General features: G+C 35.3%; 1 protein-coding gene across 1 annotated transcript in view; it reads left to right on the forward strand.

Moving 5' to 3' along the window:
- Window positions 1-23,537, forward strand: part of LOC149818509 (uncharacterized) — a 639,703-nt gene that overhangs the window by 196,158 nt on the left and 420,008 nt on the right. The window contains exons 4-5 of the mRNA XM_089986232.1: window positions 18,275-18,367; window positions 19,004-19,290. Coding sequence (XP_089842358.1) covers window positions 18,275-18,367; window positions 19,004-19,290 — 380 coding nt within the window. The remainder of the gene's footprint in view (window positions 1-18,274; window positions 18,368-19,003; window positions 19,291-23,537) is intronic.

Below are 23,537 nucleotides of genomic sequence, written 5' to 3' on the forward strand. Positions count from 1 at the left end.
AATCCCTCTAAATGGATTTAAGCCAGTTGAATATCCAACCCTCACATCCTTAAGCAACATCTGCATAAGACCTATTTAAATCTTTAGCCCTGTTTCTTCCAAAACCATCCTAGTGCCATGTTTATTTTGGCCAGGCTACACTTCACCCCATGGCAAAGGCTTGGCCTGATTGCCTAGGCATGGGCCCATCAGTTTCAGGCCCAAGCTAAGTCTGTCCTGCACCATGTACCCAACTCAATACCCACCCCTTCTGGAAGAAAGAGACTGAGGTTGGGTCAGATGATGCACTTTGGTTTGACCCAACACCATTAGAGATTGGAAATCTTTAGAAACATGTTTCTATTCTACTTGACCAGCACAATGAAATTTCTCTTGTATCTATGTCCTTCAAAGCAATCAGAGAGTTGATGAAATGGTGAACTTGGATTTTATGGTGACATATTTATTATAAATCCCCATTGATTTCATACAATTTATTTTTCATATATTTTTTTCCTGAAGGTGGTAGTATTATAACTTTATCTACTTGTATAGCTGAGGTGTATTATAGTTGTCTTAGAACATAGGAATATAATTTTAACTTTATAACCCTAACCTTGTTTCCTTATTCTATAATTGTAGTAATATTTTATTCCAGTTCCTACGATCTAGCATATATCTCATAAACTCCAAACAAAGGGTTTATATGATTGACAATAGAAACTTTAGAAAGTCCTTCAATTGTTTAGGAGTTGCTTCTCGCTAATAAAGCCAGATGATGTGGATAGATGGATATGTGTTTTGACTTTTGAGCTTCTCTCGATTCCTTGGGTTCTGGAACAATTTAAAAAAACGTGGCATGTTTAAGTCATTTTTAGTTTGAACGACCATCCCTGCTTATTTAGTGTCTTTGGGCTTTGTGACCCATGACTTGCAATTAGCAAATTCAGTGACTGTGGGATCAACTTTGCAAACATCTTCAAAAACTACTTCAAATAACCAGGATTAACTCATTTTTTTCCAATGTGAAGTTTGAACGCTTTTTTTAGCCATCTACTTTCTTTGATGATGATGCCATCTTATCATTTTAAGAAAAAGTGAAATTTGGATATCAGAACTAGCTTAAATGTCTTATAGTCAAAGAGCTAGGCAGTGCACACGTGCCAGCTTGCTGTGTGGCTCAGAAACACACAAAATAAATTTTCAAAATGAAAAGATTGATAAAAGGCTTTCAAGATCTAGAAATTTTCTGAAATTATATGTTTTAACATTGTATGCAAAAAACAGTTATAGTATAATATGAAATTCAAGGTGGCTGTAATGTTAAGATTAACATCTTACACCATTACAAGATGTACGCTAATATTAGTAAAAATTGTGCACCTACTTGAGCACAAGATGGCACTGTGACATGCACCCAGGAAAGCAAACCGGCATATTTAACATAATATGAAAATCCATGACTCTGTAAATACATTTGTATGTGATGTTGATTGTTGAACAGAACCCAGGAATTCAAATAAAAAAAAAGAAAGAAAAAGTTTCAATCACAAACATAACTTGCTATTCTCTGTCTTTATAGACTTTTTTTTATTAAGATCAAGCATACTTAGAAGCACCTAAGTGATGTTTACATGAGGTTTCCTGAGCATGACTTTTATCGCCTAGTACTAGCACGTAGGTAGCCTTCCCAGTCAGTAAGCTGGCCTCACAATATGGGTATAGGCAGGGACCCATGTGAAATATAGATATTGTATTGATCTCATTTCTAAATCTTTGTCATTTTATTTCAGCACCATGAAATGTTCATGATCCAAAGTTATATTTTTTTACCAATTTGTCTCCTTTCACTTTATTCAACTAGAAACAATTCTTTTACTTGTTTCCTGAAGTTACTCTGTGCGCTATTAGTTTAGAGCCCCGAGTGCAACAAAACTAAATCCCTTAGGTTCTTTCAATAAAAGGTAAAGGAAAAAGTCCCTTTAGATAGAGACTCTTCAGAAAAATGATCACCACCTCTTTGGGTGTGCAAAGGCTAGTTCCTTTGTTCTTGTGCTGTTGTGCATGGCCAATGGATAATGTTGCATAGATTGGACGATCAATTACTTTCTTGTGCCACTGAGAAGACATTGGTGTAGATTTGGAAATGGTGGGTAATGCTATTGGGAGGCTTCTCAGAAGTAAAAGAAATACATGTTACTGTATGGATGGATTTATCTCACATGCAAGTTTATCACCTCCAATCACAAGTCATAAGGTCTTGGACCTTCATGGCGTGGCCTCATTGCTCTTTCAGGTATTTTTTATGATGTTTTCCTTTAGCACAAACCCAAGTATTGTGTCATGAAGGTTATAGAGGGTGTGGTTCTGCTCATCATGACAGAAATTGCATATATAAAGGGTTTATTGTGGGCAAGCTGTGGGTGACACCAAGCTTACAGAAATTAATTATTATTTCATGTATGTGAAAGTTGCAAGTGAGAAAGTTTACCACAGTGAAGATAATGATGCTACACTTGTTAATTTGCCACTAAAAGAAGTCTGAAGTTTTTATAGGATGAATTCCATGTGCGTGAGTATTATTTTGCATTCTCAAGTGTGTTTCACTATGTTTTAGACCACTATCTGATTTGATATAAATCAGCTATGGGCGATTTCACAATTTCATCGGCCAACACTGTTGGGATCTATATTATGTTAATTATTGGAACTATTGCAGCATGGTTTGATGTTAATTGGAAAACCGACAACTTCTCTAGTTTCCTCTGCCCTGCTCTCATTCATGTTCTTATGGAATCAAGTCATTGAACCTAGAACGGTTCTTACCCTTCTTGAGAAATTCACTGTGATATTGTTGTTTCCCAAATATAGTGAGTGTTTTGCCTATTCCCCACAATTTTCTGCTTATCTGTTCATAATTGTGGTTGCAATTCTGCTTGTACACGAGATCCATATTTCTTTATCTTCTTTCTAATATTTTACATATTTTTCAGGATGGACTAAGGAAAATACAAGATTGGCAGTATGTAAACTGCCTTGAACTTTGGGTTAAGTTTGTATGTGCTAACATCAAGGAACATGATCTTCAGAGTTTGCTATACTTGGCAATTCAGATGATAAATGGACTTGCCCATATGTTGCCTGGACCTCGTTTCTTTCCTTTGAGGCTAAAATGCATCCATTTGTTGAATAAGCTTTCACATTCTAGTGGCGTCTTCATTCCTGTGGCTTCTTTATCTCTAAGCTTTCTAGAATTTGGGGAAGGTGGCAAATCTGATAATAGTGCTCCAAAATATTTTAATTTTTCAAGTATGTTGAAGTTTGGTTCAAGTGGAGAGACTACCTCATCAGTTTTCAGGATCTTCACTGTCTCGGCTCTCTGCTTTACTTATTAGTTGGTAACTTGTCTGACAGGTGCCAAAACAGCTAATGAAACTGAAAGCATACCATGAGCAATGTGTACGCTCTGCAGTTGAAACACTTTCAGAGCACTTTTTTCAATGGAGTTATCATGTATCTTTCCCTGAGTTGGCTTTTGTTCCACTCGTCAGCTTTAGAAAGTTTTGCAAAAAGACAACTAGTGAGAGCCTTAGACGTCTTGTAAAGCCATTCATGGATCAGGTAAATATTTTTGAATAAGCTTACATGTTTGACTTTGCGATAGCACGTGCTCAGAGTTGTGTTTTTTATCTGTAAATTGATTTTCTTTTGACCAACAATGTGAAACATTGCTCAGGGAATCCTTAGTACAACTAACTTGGGCTGACAAAATCTGTGTCACAAGGTTGCACCTACCCCTAACCACAATCCAAGTGCATAAGGTGAAGGGGCTCTGAACTTGGGGCAAGGGCACTTTGCTTCAATTCTACATCTACCCTTGCCACAATTCAAGATCATATGAGGATTTTGTACCTACATTTGATTATGTGGAACCAGCCCTGTCCACTTCATGCCGCTGCCACCTGAACAGCCTTAAATTGAATGGTCTAAGCTTGGAAGCCTGTAGTTCTAATGAAAGATTTGTTGGTTCGAGACAAGAAAAAAAATTGATGACCAATGCCGGTGTTTCAAAACCTAGCAAGCTCAGAACCCATCTTAGGATGCAGGAAGTGTAGCCAAACTTCTCCAGGTTTGTGCCTAGAGTTAGATGGACTTGGAAAATCCAAGACCCACCAATTTGGATTAACAAAACAACCAGCCGGGACTGAGTTATCCACTTGGCGCCAAGTGACACAATCTTGTTCAATGAATCAATATCATGGTGATAGGCTTAATCCTATCCATTTGGATTATGGTTATAAACATTATTTTATACTAATGAAGAAGCAGTTCCCAACATCTCTTTTTTATTAGACGGGAAAAACCTGGCCCAGTCTTGAGACTTGGCCCAGACCTGGTTGTCTATCCAGGAAAAAATTCTGTACAGCTACCCTGCCTCATGAACAGTACTGCTGTTAATATATATATATATATAATCATGTATATATATATACCCGATAAAGGGTATTTCTGTAATTCTGCCCATTAGGGGCATTTCAGTCTTTTTACTTTTCTTTTATTTTCTTTTTCTTTTCTCTTTTCTTATTTTTTATTTTTCTTTTTTTGATTGTAAAATGCATTAAATGCATTGCATTGGGGGTCTCTGTTAAATTATGTATATAAATATATATATATATATATATACATACGTATATATATACATATATGTATATATATATATACATATTTCTTTTTTTGTTTTCTTATTTCTCCAAATACCCAATAGGGGTATTTTGGTAAATCCCCATGTAAACTCTCCCCTTTTCCTTTTCTCTCCCTTTTTTACTTTTTCTTTTTTTCTTTTGCTTTTTTAAGACCACAAGGGGCCCCACTCATCTTGTCGTTGGGGCCCCAACGGTCATATTTTTGAGATACTTTTTAGGAATTGAGGTTGCCTATTCTCTCAGAGGATATATTCTCTCTTAAATAAAATTAGCTGCTAACATATGTGCTAGGTCAAAAGTTTTCGATAAAAAGGTGGAAACCTCAAAAGTCATAAATACAAAATTAAGACTTAAGATAGTGTATTGCTTGAAGATTCTATTTCATATTATCAATTGATTGGATCTCTCACTTATCTCTCTATCACCCAACCTAATATCACTCATGTGTTCATGCAGCAAGTCAGTTTTAACATGCCCCTACCACATTGCACATGGCAGCAATTATGAGGATTGTGTGATATATTAAAAACACCGTTTCAAAAGAGTTTTTTTTTTGTCCTCTTCATCATCTTTAGATCTAATAATCCGGGGTGGTAACCTAAATGATAGGTTTTTGTATTTTTTAAAGAGATTTGTTGATCTATTGGAGGTGTAAGAAACGACAAAAAATATCTTTATCTTCAGCTGAAGCCGAATATCAGGTAATGACTATGACAACAATGGAGCTTGTGTAGCTTAAAAGTCTTCTCAGTGATATGGAAATCATCATCTCAACACCTTTGAAGAGTTATGACAATAAGAGTGTAATCAACATTGCGAGCTACCATACCTTCCATGAGCGAATCAAACATATTAAGATGGATTGTCACTATGTTTGTGATGAATATCTAAGAGGAACTATTACGTTGCCGTACCAGTTGACAAATTTCTTCATCAAAGCTCTTTCCGCTCCTCGATTTCTCTTTCTCAACAAACTTTCGATCATTTTCTCGTAAAGTTTGAAGGGGAGTGTATATATATATATAAACAGTTTGCCCAATAAGGGCATTTTTGTCTTTTTGTATGTAATTATAGTTGTTTATTAGAAACAACTATTTTTTCATTTTCTTATTTTTGTCTTCATTTTCTTTTTTTATTTCTATTTTGTCATGTCATTGGGCCCCACTCTATAGAGTCGATAGGGGCCCCAACAGTAAAAAAATATGACCGAGGGAGCTCCCCAACGTCGCTATGAAAGGGAGCTCCCAATGGTCTCCCTCTTGTATTTGTATATAAATAGGGGAGTGTTCCCCCTATATTTTTTCATGGCTTCCCAAAGCACATTTTCAATAATATTTTATTTTTAATTGACTCTTTGTATTGTCCTTTAGTGGACTTTTGTCTATGCACTTTTGTGCTTGTCTATCTTCTTTGTAATTGTCCACTTATGTGCTTTTGCACTTTGCTTTTGTAATTCCACATACTTCATTACAACCGCTTGCATCAGCTTGCACACAGGCACATGACTGGTTTTGATCTTGAGATGTGGGATTAGCATCAATCCTCAATCCCACTCCGCTGGCCAAATGCACACTCTGCTGCAGGGCCAACTCCCAGCATCTTACCCAAAATCATTTTAAGTATTTGTTGCTGATAAAATTAAAACAAATCCCTTTTGGTGTTTGTGATATGCACTTACACTTCAGCTATCTGCGACATTTCCTAGACTGGACCAGATTCCATGCAACACCCAAAATAATGTCCAAATGAAAGTAGCAGGATGATTTTTGAAACATCCTCTGTTGTGCTCTTTGTGACCAATGTGAAACTAATTAATGAAATAAGGAAAAGAAAATTAAACTAAAACATAGTCTTGGTTTTTAGTTGACATCAGTGAATATTTTAGGACTGTTTCATATTGTAGTATATAATGGTATTCTACAGATGCAAACTTTGTAAGCAGGATGCACTAGTAGTGGATTTCGTGATGGACATATCATCTTCACATATTTTTTTTTTGTATTAATATCATGCTCTTGAAGTTTCTGGATATCATAATCTGACATCAAATATTCATGAAAAGAGATGATGTCTGCTTTTTTCTTTTTCATTGAAGCTTAAATTACGGGAGAGTATGAAAATGAGCTTTTCTTGTAATTAAAGACTTGCCATCTTCTGCGCTCTTCAGCATTCAAGTATCAAATTAATTTGGCAATTCTCTCACCTTTTTCTTTTTCCTATGATATAGGTTGAGCAGAACATAGAATTTGTACAGAAAAAAAGGGATGAGATTGCTTTTTCTCCAAATGACCAAGCATCACTTGAATCTTTTCTCCAGGTGTGCTAGTGTTTCTCTTTTTTTTTGTGTTTACTAGCCATCTTCTCTCACCAACTGTTCTAATATCTCTAGGATGAAAAGAGAAAAGGGAGTGCTCCTTTCCATAAGTATCATGCACGGATTGTTGAGGGATCTCTTTCTAAAAAAGTTGAGAAGAAATCAAGGTAATAGATGGATTTTTGTTAGAAATCTCCAATAATTAATTAATTCTCTGCTTGGCTCACAAAGGCTTCAATATAATCATAAAACGATATATACCCGAAAAAAATGCGATATTTTAAAAATACTGCTAAAACTCTCACGATTTTTTGTAAGATTTTGAAATATACAAAAAAATCATGCCGCTTCTTTTGATGGTGTGAACTTTTTTTTTTTGTCAGCAATCATTCAATGCTGAGCTGAGCTGGCATTGAATGGCGCATGTCAGGCAGCATTGAATGCTGACTACCGATGGCAATGGCTTTTCACTAAATGAAGGGGAGGCACCCTCATTTTATATAGCAGCTGAGAGGGCCTTCCCTCCCCTACACATTTGGTATGGTACTATTCAAGTAGCCGATCAGACTCTAAACAACTTATGCATATTTTTTTAAAGGGAAACTGTGTTATATGTTGCGTATCATTTAAACTTCCTTCACCCCATTGCTGAAACTACCTTATATTATATGGTATTTTGTAAATGCCTTTCACCCCATTGCTCAAAGTAACCTATGTTGTATAGTATTTTTGTAAACGCCCCTTACCTCATTTTCAAAATCTCTCTCTCTCTCTATATATATATATATATATATTTATATATATATAAGGTGCTCCCAGAGCACCTACTCTCACCTAATAGAAGCTTCAAATTTTCAGAATCTGAGTGATTTTTTCGTTGATCAGACCCTATAGATATGATCTACAACTTTGCTTTCTAGTAGGAGGGAGTAGGTGTTCCCGGAGCATTACTCTATATTAATAATGATAGGGTGTTCCCCGATCACCTACTGCCACCTAGTAGAAGCTTCAAATTTTCAAAATCTGATTGCTTTTTTCGTTGATCAGACCATATAGATATGATCTACAGTTTTTATTTAGTGGAAAAAAATGTTTGGATCATGTGATTATGTCATACATGTAGTTTTTTTTAAGATCTTCAAAAATCAATGGCTCACAAGGTACCAAAATTTTATGACTAAAAAAGCCTATTTTGAACATGATCCAAAACATGATTACTATCAAATACACTCTTTTAAGTACATCTATAAGATCTGATTGAGAAGTTGCAACCTACAAATATGATTTCTAGTAGGTGCTCCGGGAGCACCCTAGGATTGCTCTATATTAGTAATGAATGTATAAATTTTCAACTTACAGAGATTTTCCTTAGGAAAACTCACTTTTTTAACCTGAGAATGAGATTTGTAACTGTGATACCCAGGGTGTGCATTCCTTACTTTAAGCCCAAGCATCAAGCTCCCTGGAGGGATTTTATGTGCTTGGGAGTGGGCCATACGGCAGAGCATCAATCTCTACCGGGCCCCACCACCTGAACTGGGGTTTCCTCTCAAAAAATATAAAAAAGGCAATTCTCTGCCTGCCAACTAGAATTTTTGCTGAATAAATTCATCTTACTCTGGTGGTTGTCAACTTGGTATTGCAGCATTTTGGAAGAGCCGGCTTCAAATTCTATTGAAGTTACAGAGCTTGTAAGTGGAATGAAAAGGTCAGGCAAAGGGAAAAGAAACTTGAATTTAAATTCTCCGAGTAAGAAGAAGAAACATAGAACATGAGTGTGCATTCCGTATACCTTTTTAACCGTCGTGTTTTTCATTATTGTTTAATATTGAATGATAATAACTGGATTAGTTTTATTTAGTTTTAGTCATCTAAATTCTGTACATGCTGACAAAGTTTTTGAGGGCTTATATGATGAAATAATTCCACTGGAGATCCGGATAAACGACAATTCATTGAAAGGTTTAGTGCATGCTTGATATTGACTGATCTAATTTATCAAGATATTTGTGCATGAGCAAGTGACTTTTTAAGTGTTGCTGTTTCCAATTAGGAGATTCAATTCATATCAGCAGATTCACATCGATTTTAACATAAGGATATGTACTTCATGCAAGATTGATTGGCCTAGTTGTTTCCTCTCATTTGATCGTTTGACTAGTCACCTCCTCTGTAGATGTTTTTAGGTTTTTTAGTATTGTTTAGACCATTTAATTTCCTTTTTAGGCCGTAGATGCCGTTTGACTCAATTATTGGCTGTTGGGATCGAGTCTATAATAACTGAAGCCTATCTTTTATTCCTGTTATCCATCTCTCTCTCTCTATCATTTTTTAACCTAGTGTGAGTCCCTTTCATTTTATTAAAGGTGCTATCTTAAGTGATTTGTGCCAGGCAGCTTAGTTGGACAACACGTTGTAGATTAGACTCCATGAGCAGGCCAAGCTCAGTTGTATCCTCAAAGCCAAATTGTGTAAAGTTCATTGCACCAAATAATTATCAGAAGTTGGGCAATTTTCACTTTATAATTCTAGTCAATGTGTTGTATAATTAACACAATTGCTTCCTTGTTTGGGGTTGGTGACGGGGTTTGAACTGCTTTCTACTACCATGCTTTTTTTTGGTTTATAATTATTCATTGTGAACTCCTTATATACATAAAAGATATAAGACATTGGAATAATTAATTAAAAAAGATTGTAAATACAAAGAAAGAATTCATAAAACAACTTCTAATAAATACAGATTTTGTAAACCATCTGTACTCTAATATAATGTTATTTGTGCTTTCGCCGGTTGTGGCCAATTTCATCAAAAATGATTGCACTTGTATTACCCAACATTTTTGTGTTCTATTTTTTGTTTCTTCTTAAGGTATCTTGTTTTAGGATGCACTTTAGGTGGTAAGACTGGAATAAGGTATGGAGGAGTGATGTGAGATATTATCCGTCATTAGAAAAAATGAATAAGTATTATATGCAGCTTGATACGATTTAATAGTGTAGAACTTATCGTAGTAATCTTCTGATAACTTGTCTTCGTACAAAATGCACGTGATTATATGTTTGCACAAAATCTCACTAACCTGTTACTCTCTACAAGAGCATGTTTGTTTTTTAAGATAAACATTGCAATTGTGAGAGTGATTGTAGGCTTTGTATCGACGATGAAGGCAATGCACTACTTGAACACATAGATTTCGCGCTTCTTTCTTACCATCGTCCAACTTTTTTTTACTTTAGGCACCACACATGTTATGGGTATTATTCTTTTGGTTTTCAAAAAGTTTCATCATCATAAGATAAAGTTTTTCAATAAGAGGATTTAGTGACTTGTCATGTATTGTGAGAATCCTCGCATTAAATCTCTTTACTATATTAGAGGTTAAGCGCTTGTACATTCTAGTTGAAAAGTATATGTTAGCCTAATGTTTTTCTTTTATGACCTTAGTTGCATACTTGTATGCATCTTCCCTTTGCTCTTGAATCTTTTTAAGAAAATAATTATACTTTTGTCTCGTGAGTGCTTTGGTTGTGCTTTACCAAAGTTGACCTAGTGATATTCCAAATTTATGTTAAAAGTTTTTCGTAGTGTTTTGTGTAAAATTCAACCTGACAATTTAGCCATGTATTGTGAGAATCCTCGCATTAAATCTCTTTACTATATTAGAGGTTAAGCGCTTGTACATTCTAGTTGAAAAGTATATGTTAGCCTAATGTTTTTCTTTTATGACCTTAGTTGCATACTTGTATGCATCTTCCCTTTGCTCCTGAATCTTTTTAAGAAAATAATTATACTTTTGTCTCGTGAGTGCTTTGGTTGTGCTTTACCAAAGTTGACCTAGTGATATTCCAAATTTATGTTAAAAGTTTTTCGTAGTGTTTTGTGTAAAATTCAACCTGACAATTTAGCCATGTATGGGAGAACATATTGTGTAGCTTTGTGTGCTTATTTGAGATAGCTGTTAATTGTACTTTAACTTTGGGTATGTCATTGTATTAGTGTCTCAATTGTGCATTCACATGCATAAAAAAACTACACCCATGATTCATTCGACTCGTTATCTATAACAGTAAATGCAACCGAAAATATTTGATCACAAGGATCAATACCATGGGCTGACAATAATATTTATGTATTTTTCTTTTAGGAATGTGTCATCTACCATAAGAAGTGGAGGGCTTTCTTTAAAAAACTGATCAATGCATGCACGAAAAGATACGAACATGTACATAAATCTATGTCGTCTATCAGTTTCAATGCACATTGTCGATCATCGGTTAGTCGTCATCAAATAATGACAATAGGCAAAAAGCATCTTGAAAAACTCTTCGAATAAACCATATAGGATCACCTTAGTCATTTCTCATTAATGTCATGCTTGTTTGTACGTAACCTTCATACTTTCCGTGCGACTAATGTCATTTAAGATTTCTTTTAGAGTTAACTTTGGGTTATCGTGTAAGTGTTCAAGAATAACACTTGAAATCCACTTGAAAGATATTTTTTTCACTACTACGTTGTCCAATGATCCACCACATGTATGCTCACTTTGATACTTCTTCACTTGAAAGAATGATGTTTTCTGCACCTTTGTTCAATGCATCCTCCAAGTGGAATGAACCATAGTCCGCAAGTTATTTCTCATGCATACTACAGTTACTCTGTTATTGCAGTTTTTCATAAATTTTATTTTATAGTTATTTCTTATCACATGATCTTTAAAAAATTATGATAGTGCTAAAGATTATTAAACCTTTTGTCGATAACAACTTCTCGATCTTTTGACTATATTGATAGCCATTGAAATTGTTCTATATCATTAAGTCTTTTATTACACAGTTGCTCAAACAACTAAATTGACTTAACATCAATGATTGCCAATTGCTCTTTATTGAAATAATATTCATTGAGCAATAATGTAAAGTTTATAAATTTCTCAAAATTTTTAAATAAATAAAAGATTTTTTTTTGTGAATTATTTTGGTATTTAACTTTGATTAAATATCATTTTTTAGCAAATTACTTAGCTAATATTGATTGATTAATTAGCAGTTATTTATGGATAATATTTTGGCATTTATTGAAGTTATTTGATATTTAATTGGGCAGTTATGAGGTTTTGTATGAAGTATTTGGATCTCGACCTCAATATAGATCTAAGAGGATCAACCAACTCAAACGCAAGTTTGAACTATTTGAATGAACATATAAGATCCACTCGATCTCAAGTTATTTAGGATTGGATCTCCAAATGATTTCAGTCAACCGAAATAGATTTGGGTAGGGTTTTGATTTATATCGGGGCTTAAATCAGGCATAGAAGAAATTTAGATCCATTTGAGACGCAATTGGATCTTTCTTTAAAGTAGAAAGTGTCTTGGATTTATTTAGAGACCCAAATGAATTCTACTAAGTAAAATAAGATTTGGATATATTTAGATGACCCAAATGGATCTCACTAAGAAAAGGACTTTTGGATCCACTTGGAGACCCAATTCGATCTCATCAAGTAAATAAAATTTTAGATCCATTTGTGACTCAAATGGATCCTATTAAAGTATAATAAATTTGTTTGGATCCACCTAAGACCCAAATGAATCTCATTTAAATAAATAGGATTTAAGTCCACTTATGACCCAAATGAATTTAATTATATATATATATATATATATATATATATATATTAGTAGGTTGGATTTGGATTTAATGAGATCCAAATAGGTCTCACCAAAATCCAAATCCAATCCCACTTGTTTTCCTACTTAAAACTAAAAAGAAATTCAAAACCAAATTCTAATTTCAAGTTTTTCTTTCCACACTCGCCTTTGAAAATGTTTTTTCCCCCTACTTTTTTTCAAATCAAAAAGGTTTTCCCCCTTTCTAATTGGATTTTTTCCTTTTTTTCTTCCTATAAATACTCTACTCATGCCCCCTCTGCCCATTACATTCCCTCTCACCTGTATCATAAACTTCACTCATGCTCCCCTTCACCCTTCACTCTCCCCTCTCTCGTTTAAACCCAGCACCACCACCACCAGTCCACCACCACCACCACCACTGCCCATCTCTCTCCTGATTTTCGTCTTGCACCATACCATTGCCACCCGATTCTCTCCTTCCCACCAACTGGGCAGCCACCGATGGAACCCACCAGTGCCACCTTCACTGACTCCTGGTGACTGCTCTCAGCCGCTCCTGCTGAACAACCTCCTCTCTTTGTTGAACCACCCTGTTTTGCCTCACATAAAATAACAATTGAATAACATGCTTTTCATCATAGATACTATGCAGCATCTTTGATATGCATTTTATCATTCATCATAAGCATTTACACGGGCTTAAAACTACGTAATAATTTCAGAAACATGCATATTCAAAAAACATGAGCCATATACATATATTTATTCATAAAATCTTGAAATACACTCGTATTTAACTATCTTGATGGTGCTCATGGCACCCTGACAAAAAAAAAAAATTAAGTCCATACAATGTGTGTGAACCCCAAGGCAGGTTCGGGATTTTGAGAATCATCTTTGGTGCGATGACTCGCACAGGAAAATAATTGAGAAATCAAATATGAGATTTCTGAGGCTCTGGGTATACCTAAAAGAAGGTATATGTTACCAGACCCCTCGTAGTGCCATAGCTCGCACTTGGTTATGAAGAAAATGTAAAATGAAATATAAAACCTTTGAGACTCTGGGTATACCTGAAAGACGGTATATGTTACTGGATTCTCCAGGCTCTGGGTACACCTGAAAGATGGTGTATGTTACCGGATCCATGATCTACCTTGGAGAGGGTAGGTGGTATGAGCTTCATGGACGTTCGTGTTTTCGTGAGAGTTAGGCATCTCACCGTATGGTCTCAGTTCACTACAATGTCTATGTCTGTGCTTACCCACGGGGTGAGAGTAAGATAAACATTAAATAATTTAAGTTGACTGAAAACTTATTCCTGAAGAATTATGTACTGTTGATATGACTTTCATAAAACTTGTAGAATCTACAGCTTGTGCTAATGTGGATAAATGTATCTTTAGTTCAATCCTCTTTTGCACTGTATCATGAATTGAAAGCATAATCATTTTCTTAGAATGATATAAATTTCCATGCTAGTTATATCTGCAGTTGTTGCACATATTTGTACACAGGACACTGAGCACCACATATAGATATAATGCTTCTTACGCAGACAGGGGAGTCTGACCCTTCTGCATTAAAATTTTTCAGGTAACGCATAATTGGAGCATCGTGGAGTCGTATTTGGAAGTAGTCAAGAGATCTCAGTTTTTCAGTGTTTCCTATTTGAACTCTGATTAATAGATTTACATTTCTGTTGTCGGTGATGCATAGACTACTTTCTAGATCACGAATTTATAAATCATGATGTTGTTTCTAAACCTGCTTTGATATCAACTATGTAACGACCTCAAATTCACCTCCGAAAATATATGATTTTTTTTAAAGAAAGTGAATGATGCTATAACTGATCTATGGTCCTGCTTCAACCAAACTAAGCTCTAAGAGGTCAACTTCTACGCAAGCACTAGCATTTATAGCCCATTAGAACTAAGTTCGCAAAAGAGACACCAAAGACAAGATCCCTTTGTCAAGATGAAAACGAAATACAACTTTTTTTTTAATACTAAAAACATCCCACGAATCTAGGGTACATCACAGATTCACATCCCAACACACCAATCATCCATTTTAAACCATAATTTAAAATGAAATAGTTCAAACCAAAATTAAAAATTAATAAACTTTAACTTTAAGTTCATAAAGTTTAAATCAATCCCATAACATATAGAATCCAGCAACCATAATAAATTTTGCCATCTCTAGCAAAACTAGTCGCATCATCACCTACTCGATTAAGTTTGAGAACTCACAGTTCTCATACAAAATATTATATTATCCAATAGTAAAGAATAAAGTATAAATCCACTAAACATCAAGTTTAGAAAATATTTATGTGCACATAACGATTCAGATATGCTTGCAACATAAATAAATTCAAGTATACTTGCAATATCACATGATACAAAAATCGATGCATATATTATGCATATACAATACATGAACCAATGCAAATTGCATGAAAAACTTTTATCTCCGTATAGAATGTTTCTTTTGAATGCATGTATATGTTTAATACAAACCAATTTAAGTTATTCTCCTAACCACTTCGCGGATACTAGCATCGGTAAAATTCTGAGGTCCAAGGTAGATCCCAACTATATCTTAATCATACACAATTATATTTTATTATGTACTAGGATCTCATATATGTTTCTCGATCGACTTCGAGCATCATCACCCAATGTCGTGACGGCAAGGCCTACACATCCTCCAACACCATTTTTCTTAATATACCAATATGCTACAGTTGAGCCAATCTCACGATCCTCGACAAAATGGTGGAAAATTTTCTACAATCATGGCTAGGAACATGAACCTCCATATCGGGTTATTGGGACAAACAATGCAAATGTTGTTCAGTATCCTCATGGTCCCTCATGACCGTCATCCAAGGATCCCACCATCATCAGAGGACAATCAAAGAATCATATTATTGGTATATTGTTAAGGTCTCTTATACCTCTTTAAATTATCATACACTCTTTCCACAAAAACATAATGGATTTGTATATCCATAACATGCACCTCATCATGCATCATCTGATTGGGCTACCACCCTACTCAGTCATAACAGTATATCATTATATGTCAATAAGTATAATTAATCATATGCATCATAAGACAATATAAATAATGCATTCACATGATTATTACAATAATATTTTACTCACACACAGCCTCAATAGGCCCATGTGTAGCTTAATCATAAGTCACAATACAATCTCATTCACCTTTCGAACCGTCTCATACATTTAAGTAAGCATTTTGCATTATGTGACATATCATGTTCACAAGCCACATACCATAATAACATATTATACATAATCATCATAAGCATATATAACATCACATTAGGCTATACATTATTATCATATTACATATAATAAACCTGGTTCAAATCTGGAACCAATACATGCATGTAATTCAACACATCACATGCAAACTGACAAAAACAATTTACATGCAAAACTGTAAAAACAAAATCTTACATGTTCTTAGAAGCTCAAACATAAATCATATAAAGTGATTCTGGATCTAAGATTTTTAATGTACATTCATATACACATTAGCTATCTACAAGAAGAAACCCTGACCTAAACCCATTCAGAGTCGAGAAATAAATTTTTTAGAAACATCGATTATTTTTTGTTCACTGAACAGTCTAGTCCGGTTTGATCTTTTCAAAGAAAAGTTAGTCATTCATCACACATAACGAAATAAATTCTAAATTTTTTACTATGGTTGACTTGATATGTCTAACAGATGTCCCCAAAAACCCAGACTTAATTTTTTTTTAAATAATTAAAATTTTTTTAATACAGACTATTTATATTATTTAGCAAACTATTTTTTAGAAATTACAGATTCTGGACCAAAATTTCAAGATTTTTAATTCTTAAACTGTAAATAATCTGCCTACATGATTTTTATCGTGTGTTCTACCATATATAAGCTAACACATATAAAAATATCAACCATAAATCTAGAATAATTTGGGAGGTATAATTTTTACAAAAATATGCAGCCTACAAAGATTTTCTATCGGGACATAAATTTTGTGTCGACTTGCGGAGGTCATATCTCTAAACCCGAAACTCATTGAGCTCAATTTTTTTTTGAATTGCTTGTGTATGTCAGAAACATTTCTAAATTCATAATTTATGGGTTCATCGACTTGAAAACTATATTTTTCTTTACAACAGATCGAAATAAAAATACATAACAACATGCAGTTTTTAAGAAACACATCAAGAACTTTATGTTTTCATCCAAAACACTAAGAATATGCAACCAATGATTTTGACTCATCAAAAACATATCATATTTATACATAAATATATGTAAGCATGTTACATATATGTAACACAGAAGTATCATGCATATCATGAATTAAACACAATAACCAACATTTTTACTTAAGATAATATATTTTTCTCAAAAATGATTTTTGAAAAAGGATTTTGAATTTATAAAAACATCCAAACAACTTTATAATCCATCAAAATCATATTAACTCCAGGTATAAACATATCCAGCATGTTACAAATATCAAATCTAACTTATAACATGAATTTAAATACGAATCTACATCATTTTTCATTAGAAAATAGGTTAAATCGCTTATGCTAATTAAAATGGATATTATAAAAGAAAAATAGGGTTTTAAATATGAATATAACATAAATCGAACCATAGAAACACGATTTCATGTTTGATCGACCTATCCTAAATTCTAAACATGTTGAATAATGTAAAATCTTGTACCCTAATGTGAATAAAAATAAATAAAATACTGCACACGTGAATGAAGATCAAAATGCAACAAAGCTCTCTCGAAAACACGAAAGAGATCAAAAATATCTTCCTTAACGCAAATGGTTGTTGTCTAAAGCCAAGGTACAAACCTTGTATCAGATCAAACACCTAAAAACAAAAGAAAAAATGAGTATGATGGGATATCAGATCAAACACCTAAAAAATGAGTTAATCCGAATGACCTTTGTTATCAAGAAAGTCCTTATTTCTCTAACTTGTTTATTGAAATGTTTGAAAATAGTAACAGAGTTTATTGCTTTGCTAGTGCTGACGTTGGTTTTCAAAAATGCTGTTTAACATCTATAAGACTTTAACAACACTTCTCAATTATTAATTGTGATATTTTTAATGACATTTATCTCATACTTCAAATGAGGTTTGCATATAATGTATATTATATATAATATATATTATATATAAAATATACATTATATTCTATGTTGTATATATAGTATTCTATGTTATATAACTTATATTAGTATTATTATATACGGGCTGAGCCAGGCTGCAGGCAGGGCACGGGCTGCCCGGCCCAGCCCAATCTACTAGCATTTAGTCGGATTGCTTTTTAAAATCGGATCCAACTCCGAATCCAATTTCGTGAAGGCCTTTGTTTGGAAATTTACAAGAAAACAGAGGCTATATGTGGAATGTCAGAAATGTGAGGCCCATGCCTAGAATAAGGGGTAAAATGTTGGCCTTAAATGGGATTTTCTCAAATAAATACGAAGGAGAGAGAGAGAGTACTCCAACATAAATACGACGACCAATTGAAAAAAACGTCGTTCCCTTGTTTCCTGAGAGAGAGAGAGAGATGCAGATCTTTGTGAAGACCCTGACGGGGAAGACGATCACTTTGGAGGTCGAGGGTAGCGATACCATCGAAAACGTCAAGGCCAAGATTCAGGTGCTTTGGAGGCACAGGAGATCACGCCTCCCTCTCTTTTTTTTCTCTCTCTTCGTGCCCTTTCTTCCTTTTTTTTTTCTTCTTTTCATTTTGTTGGGCGCTTTTGGTTTGTTGGTATTGCTTTTCCGAGGGATTTGTGTCAGGAGCAGGAGGAGAAACCGGTGCTCTGAGTATGAAATTTGGTTTTTCTTTTTCTTCTTTCTCATTTCGGACTACCATTTTGCTGATTGGTAGTGACATACCCATGTATTGATTCTCTCTCTCTCTTGATGGAAGGGCTCATGTTTTTGGCTCGTAATTTTCATTTTATTTTTTGTGGTCTTGCTTTTAGAACAGAAAAAGGGTTCACAAATCCATCTTTTAGCTCCCCTTTGAAGGAATGTGTTGGGTTTTTGGATTACAAACTTTGCATGGATTAAGAAGTTGAGGTTTGGGCCTTTGTGTGGTTCGGCTGGTTTTCTGAGTTTCATCTTTTCGGTCTGATTTCTGAGACGGAGATTTGGTTTATGACGAACTAATGAGTTCCTTTCTGTTGTTCTTTTTGTTTTTCAATGGATTCTTTTGGTCCTATTCCCTCTTTTCAATGTTCCTTCCATTGTTTTCTTCTATTGGTTTTGTGGGTGATAGTCTAAATAGAGAATATGGGTGTTATGTTTTCTTCTGGATAAAGAATGCATTCCCCCTGATCAGCAGAGGCTAATATTTGCAGGGAAGCAGTTGGAAGATGGGAGGACTCTTTCAGATTACAACATCCAGAAGGAGTCCACCCTTCACTTGGTTTTGAGGCTTAGGGGTGGAACGATGATCAAGGTGAAGACACTTACCGGGAAAGAAATAGAGATCGATATCGAGCCAACCGATACCATCGACAGGATCAAGGAGCATGTGGAAGAGAAGGAAGGCATCCCGCATGTACAACAGAGGTGTGGTCTCTGTGTTTTTCACTGATTGCCGATGGGTTTATCCGATCACTTAGTTTAGAAAGAATTGTGTTTTCTTGGTTGAGCATTTGCGTGTAAGTTTTTGTTTCTAGTGTCCCTCTGATTTATCGTCTTGTTATTTGGTTTCACATTGTTTAGCTGTTCTGGAATCTGAATTTCTCTTGTCAACCTTTAATTGGTTTGCTTGGTTATTTATATCTTAAATTTCTTCATTTGGTTTTCTATTCAGCTAATTTTCCTAACTGATGTTTCACTTTTTTTCTCCATCATCGGCATTACCGTTACTGTTATATGTTTCCTGCTTCTTCGATTGTCAAGCTGGGTAACTATCCCTAGTTGGGTTCAAACGTTGCACACCTTGGCTACTATAATGCAACTTTTAATAATCTAGCTATCAGTGTAATCAGTTGTTATCTGTGCATTTGATTGTCCCCTTGGATAGTTGTGCCCAGCTCCCCTCTTTTATAACTGGTTCATATGATCTGTTTCTCAGTTCTATCTATTTTTGTGTGCTGGTTGTAGTGATGGCATTTCATCTCATCCTCGCTGTAATATGTATGGTGTCTTTTGTAGGGGACACAATCGAGTTCTGTCCTGCTCGTATAAATACCTATCAGTGTATAGTGTACATGCTTTATTAAAGACGGATAATGTTAACTTTTCATCTAATTTTCTATTCATATTTTCTTTCTATAATTTGTCGTAGATGGCTTATTGGATTAGAAAGTTTTGGTGTTTGGGAAATTTTGACATTGACCTTCTTTCACTTTTATTTCTTGACATGTGCACATATTTTTACAAAATAGGGTGAGATGTTGAGTTGCATGTTGTGTGTGTGTGTGTGTGCTCGCTTGTGCACATGTGTGTGGGTGTGTACATGTGTGTGTGTGTTGCGGGCATGTGTATGCATGGTTGACAAACCAAGAATCTCAGTCAAATCTCAGTTGACCTGCAACTCATGACTTGGCAAGTCAACTCAGCTGACTCGGGAGTTTTTTCTTAATATATTTAAAAGTACAAATTTTCATGAAATAAAACTATATATTTAAAATATTCAAAAAGTTATGAAAATGTAAAAAGAAGAAATATGATTAACATGAGAAATTAGAAGTCACATATCATGTCATTTTTAGTGGTTGTTTTGATAACCAAGTATATCTATGAGGACCAAATCAAGTACAAGTATGTCAATTAGATGCATGTGGAAAAAGTGTAGAATGCTGTAAAATAAAAAGGTATTGGATTTACAAATTTAATCACATGGGACATGGAGATATTCAATTAATTGCATCTACTGTTAGATTGCAGCGCATAGGGAGAAATTTGCCCATGTCAAAAATCACAACTTTTCGGTTGTAAAAGGACTTTTTCACCCTTCACACGTGAATTTCCTTTGATATGTGAACTTCCCTCTCAAATATCCAAATATGTGAATTTTCTCTTACACATTTGCGAATGTCCTTATGCTTTCACATTTGTGAATGTTCTGACCTTCACATGTGAATGTCCAAATGTCTTCCTGCTTGTGCTCTTATGTGATTTATAGTAAAAAGAGTTTGTTGGAAAAAACTGACACTCCAAAAGCACGATGGGCATTTGGCAACACTTCAAAAGTATCACTAAAGCCTTTAGCAAAGCTTTTGCCTTTAGTGCCGCTTCAAAAGTACATATTTGGGAGAAAATCGTAAAATAAAAGAACGCCGTTTGCATATTTTGGGATAAAATTTGCATATTTGGGAGGACATTTGCATAAAATTTGCTATCTCCCTGGTTATAATTTTGAACAGGGTGCCTAAGAGTGAAATTGGTCTGAACTTTTTAATCTCAATCTCCTAGGTTATTTAGGAAAGAGGACCAAGAGGGATTCACCCCCATCTCCCTGGCAAACATGAGTTTCTATAAAGATCGTTAAACACTGCCATAAAGTCTCTCTGGCATGCTGGCCAAGCCACCTTAAAAAATTCAACAAGGAATCCGTCCACCTACGGGGCCTTGTTGTTGAGGAGTTTTCATTTTGTTTGCTTGACTTCATCTACCAATAAACCCCTGTTCACGAAGTCTTGCACCCTCGAATCAAAACAACCCATGGGGGTCTCACTTATGTCAAGAGAGTCCTCACCCATATTGGAGGTAAAAAAAAGTCACTAACGTATTGTGTTGCCTCCCTTTAGATTTCATCATTCTCATAAAGATGCCCTCCAATTGACAAGGCCAAGTGAAGTTATTTCTTCTAGAGGAAGCGAAAGAACTTAGTGTTTTTATCGCCACAACACATCTAATGTACTTTGGATCTTTGCTTCCATTTAATCTCCTGCCTTGCTCTTCATTCTGATATATCATCGATCAATAGCTTTTTCCTGTCATTTAATCCCTCCACCTCATGTGCATCACCCCGCCATGCTGCCATCTCCCTCTGCATTAAACACAGTTCCTCTATCTGCTTGAATCTCACAACCCCTTCTCCTTTGGATCACTCAATTAATCGAGTTCTTATGTGGTTTATTTTTTTGTGAATATAAGAACAGCCTAAGCGGCTACCTGCGGGTGGGCTCACCATCCTTCTATGCTTTCAACTAGCTTTGGGTCCCTCAACTACCATAGTTCAAACTTGAACCTTCGATTGCTCATCCATCTTACCTCCCATTCGAGCATTATTGACGTGTGATCCGAAATGGATATAGGCGCCGCCCCATGGTGGCTCGTCCATCACGGAGTCGCTCCCACCACCCCTACTCACAATGAACCTTTCAAATTTCTGCATGCAAGGGTCTCTTCTCCTGACTGACTAGGTATAAATGTTACACCAACCTTGTGAAAATGGATTTCAGAAAAGAGATCTCAAGCCTAGAGGCACGTTCTTAAGATCGCTATCTTTAGAACTTCAATCGCCCCACTCCGGGAAGATCGAAGATGCGAAAAGGGGTTTGATGCGACTGAGTTCCCAGGATACAACTAGGCTTGAACCTCCAGAGAGTCACTGCTTCGCAAGGACAGATGATCTCTACCACACTTGTACTCTGCAAGCCAAATCGAGAAGAAGGAAGAAGAAGATTTTTTTTTTTTTTTGAGAGTCGTAAAATTCTTGTATATTCAAAAGACGAAATAGAAGATATTTATAGACTTTTAGAGAGGCCAAAACGTTTTGCGATAAATGAGATTAATGGCCATAAATCTGACGGTTTGAAAAAATAGGACGAAAAAGACCTTAACGGTCACCCACCTTTGACTGTCAATCAAAGGCCAACAAAACCGCCCAACAGTCACAATACAACATTAACTCGATATGCATGCAACTTAAAGCTTTTCAAACGGCCAGATAACTCAAACCGAAAAACAAAACGGATATTTTCACCTCATAAGCACCTCGCACCGCTGCGAGCGTGCAAAGTGCAAAGTGCCACATTGCGCCTCAAGCGCCCTTGCGCACGCGCGTGTGCGCGAACGGCGCGTCCGTTGCTGCACGATGCGCAGCAACGTCCGCAATCCACCTAAAGCATCAAGGCTTACCAAAGTAAAGAATAGATAACAAGCTCTCTATTTAAACCTCTTGAAAAACTTTTCTCTCTTAGATATGGGACTAAACTTTTTCAAAACTCTTTTGGTAGTAATCATTAATATTTTAAAACTTTCCTAATAATCCTCCACTAGTTTTAAAATATATTTGGCTTGCATAGAAACTTATGCATTAGTGAGAGTGTCTGCATGACTTGAACCCCCACTATTTGAAAGAAAACCTAAATTAACCAAGGTGCTAAGTGGACTTACCTTGAAATTAGCTCCTTATATTGTTAACGGAGTTTTCAATCATACATAGGTTTCCAAAAGTACGATTGTGTGGATTTCATGTTGGCACATTTAGAGCCTTGTGCTTTCCTGGATTCATGAGTGCTCTAGAGAATTGCCAATTCTCATAAGAAACGGCTCACATTTCTACACTCATATAGGTGAGTTTGTCTAGGTGTACTGTAACACACACCTTAGCCTTAAGGCCTACAAACTCATTAAGAGCTATTAGCTCAACCCTCATATTAGTTACAGCTCATGAGCACACATCAATAATGGGCTTACATAAATATGCTCAATATCTGTCATTCACCAATTCGTTTCCCATTGAACCTATGCATGTGGGATCTCCAGCGCTCTAAGTTGGGTATCCTTAGGTGATGACTTAATTGGCTTAATTCCCATTCCCCTCGAAGTTTTATTGATGACATCTCTCGAAAGGCCTT

Source organism: Nuphar pumila, chromosome 13 (assembly GCF_984573655.1).
Source record: "Nuphar pumila chromosome 13, dmNupPumi1.hap1.1, whole genome shotgun sequence".
NCBI classification, from domain to species: domain Eukaryota; kingdom Viridiplantae; phylum Streptophyta; class Magnoliopsida; order Nymphaeales; family Nymphaeaceae; genus Nuphar; species Nuphar pumila.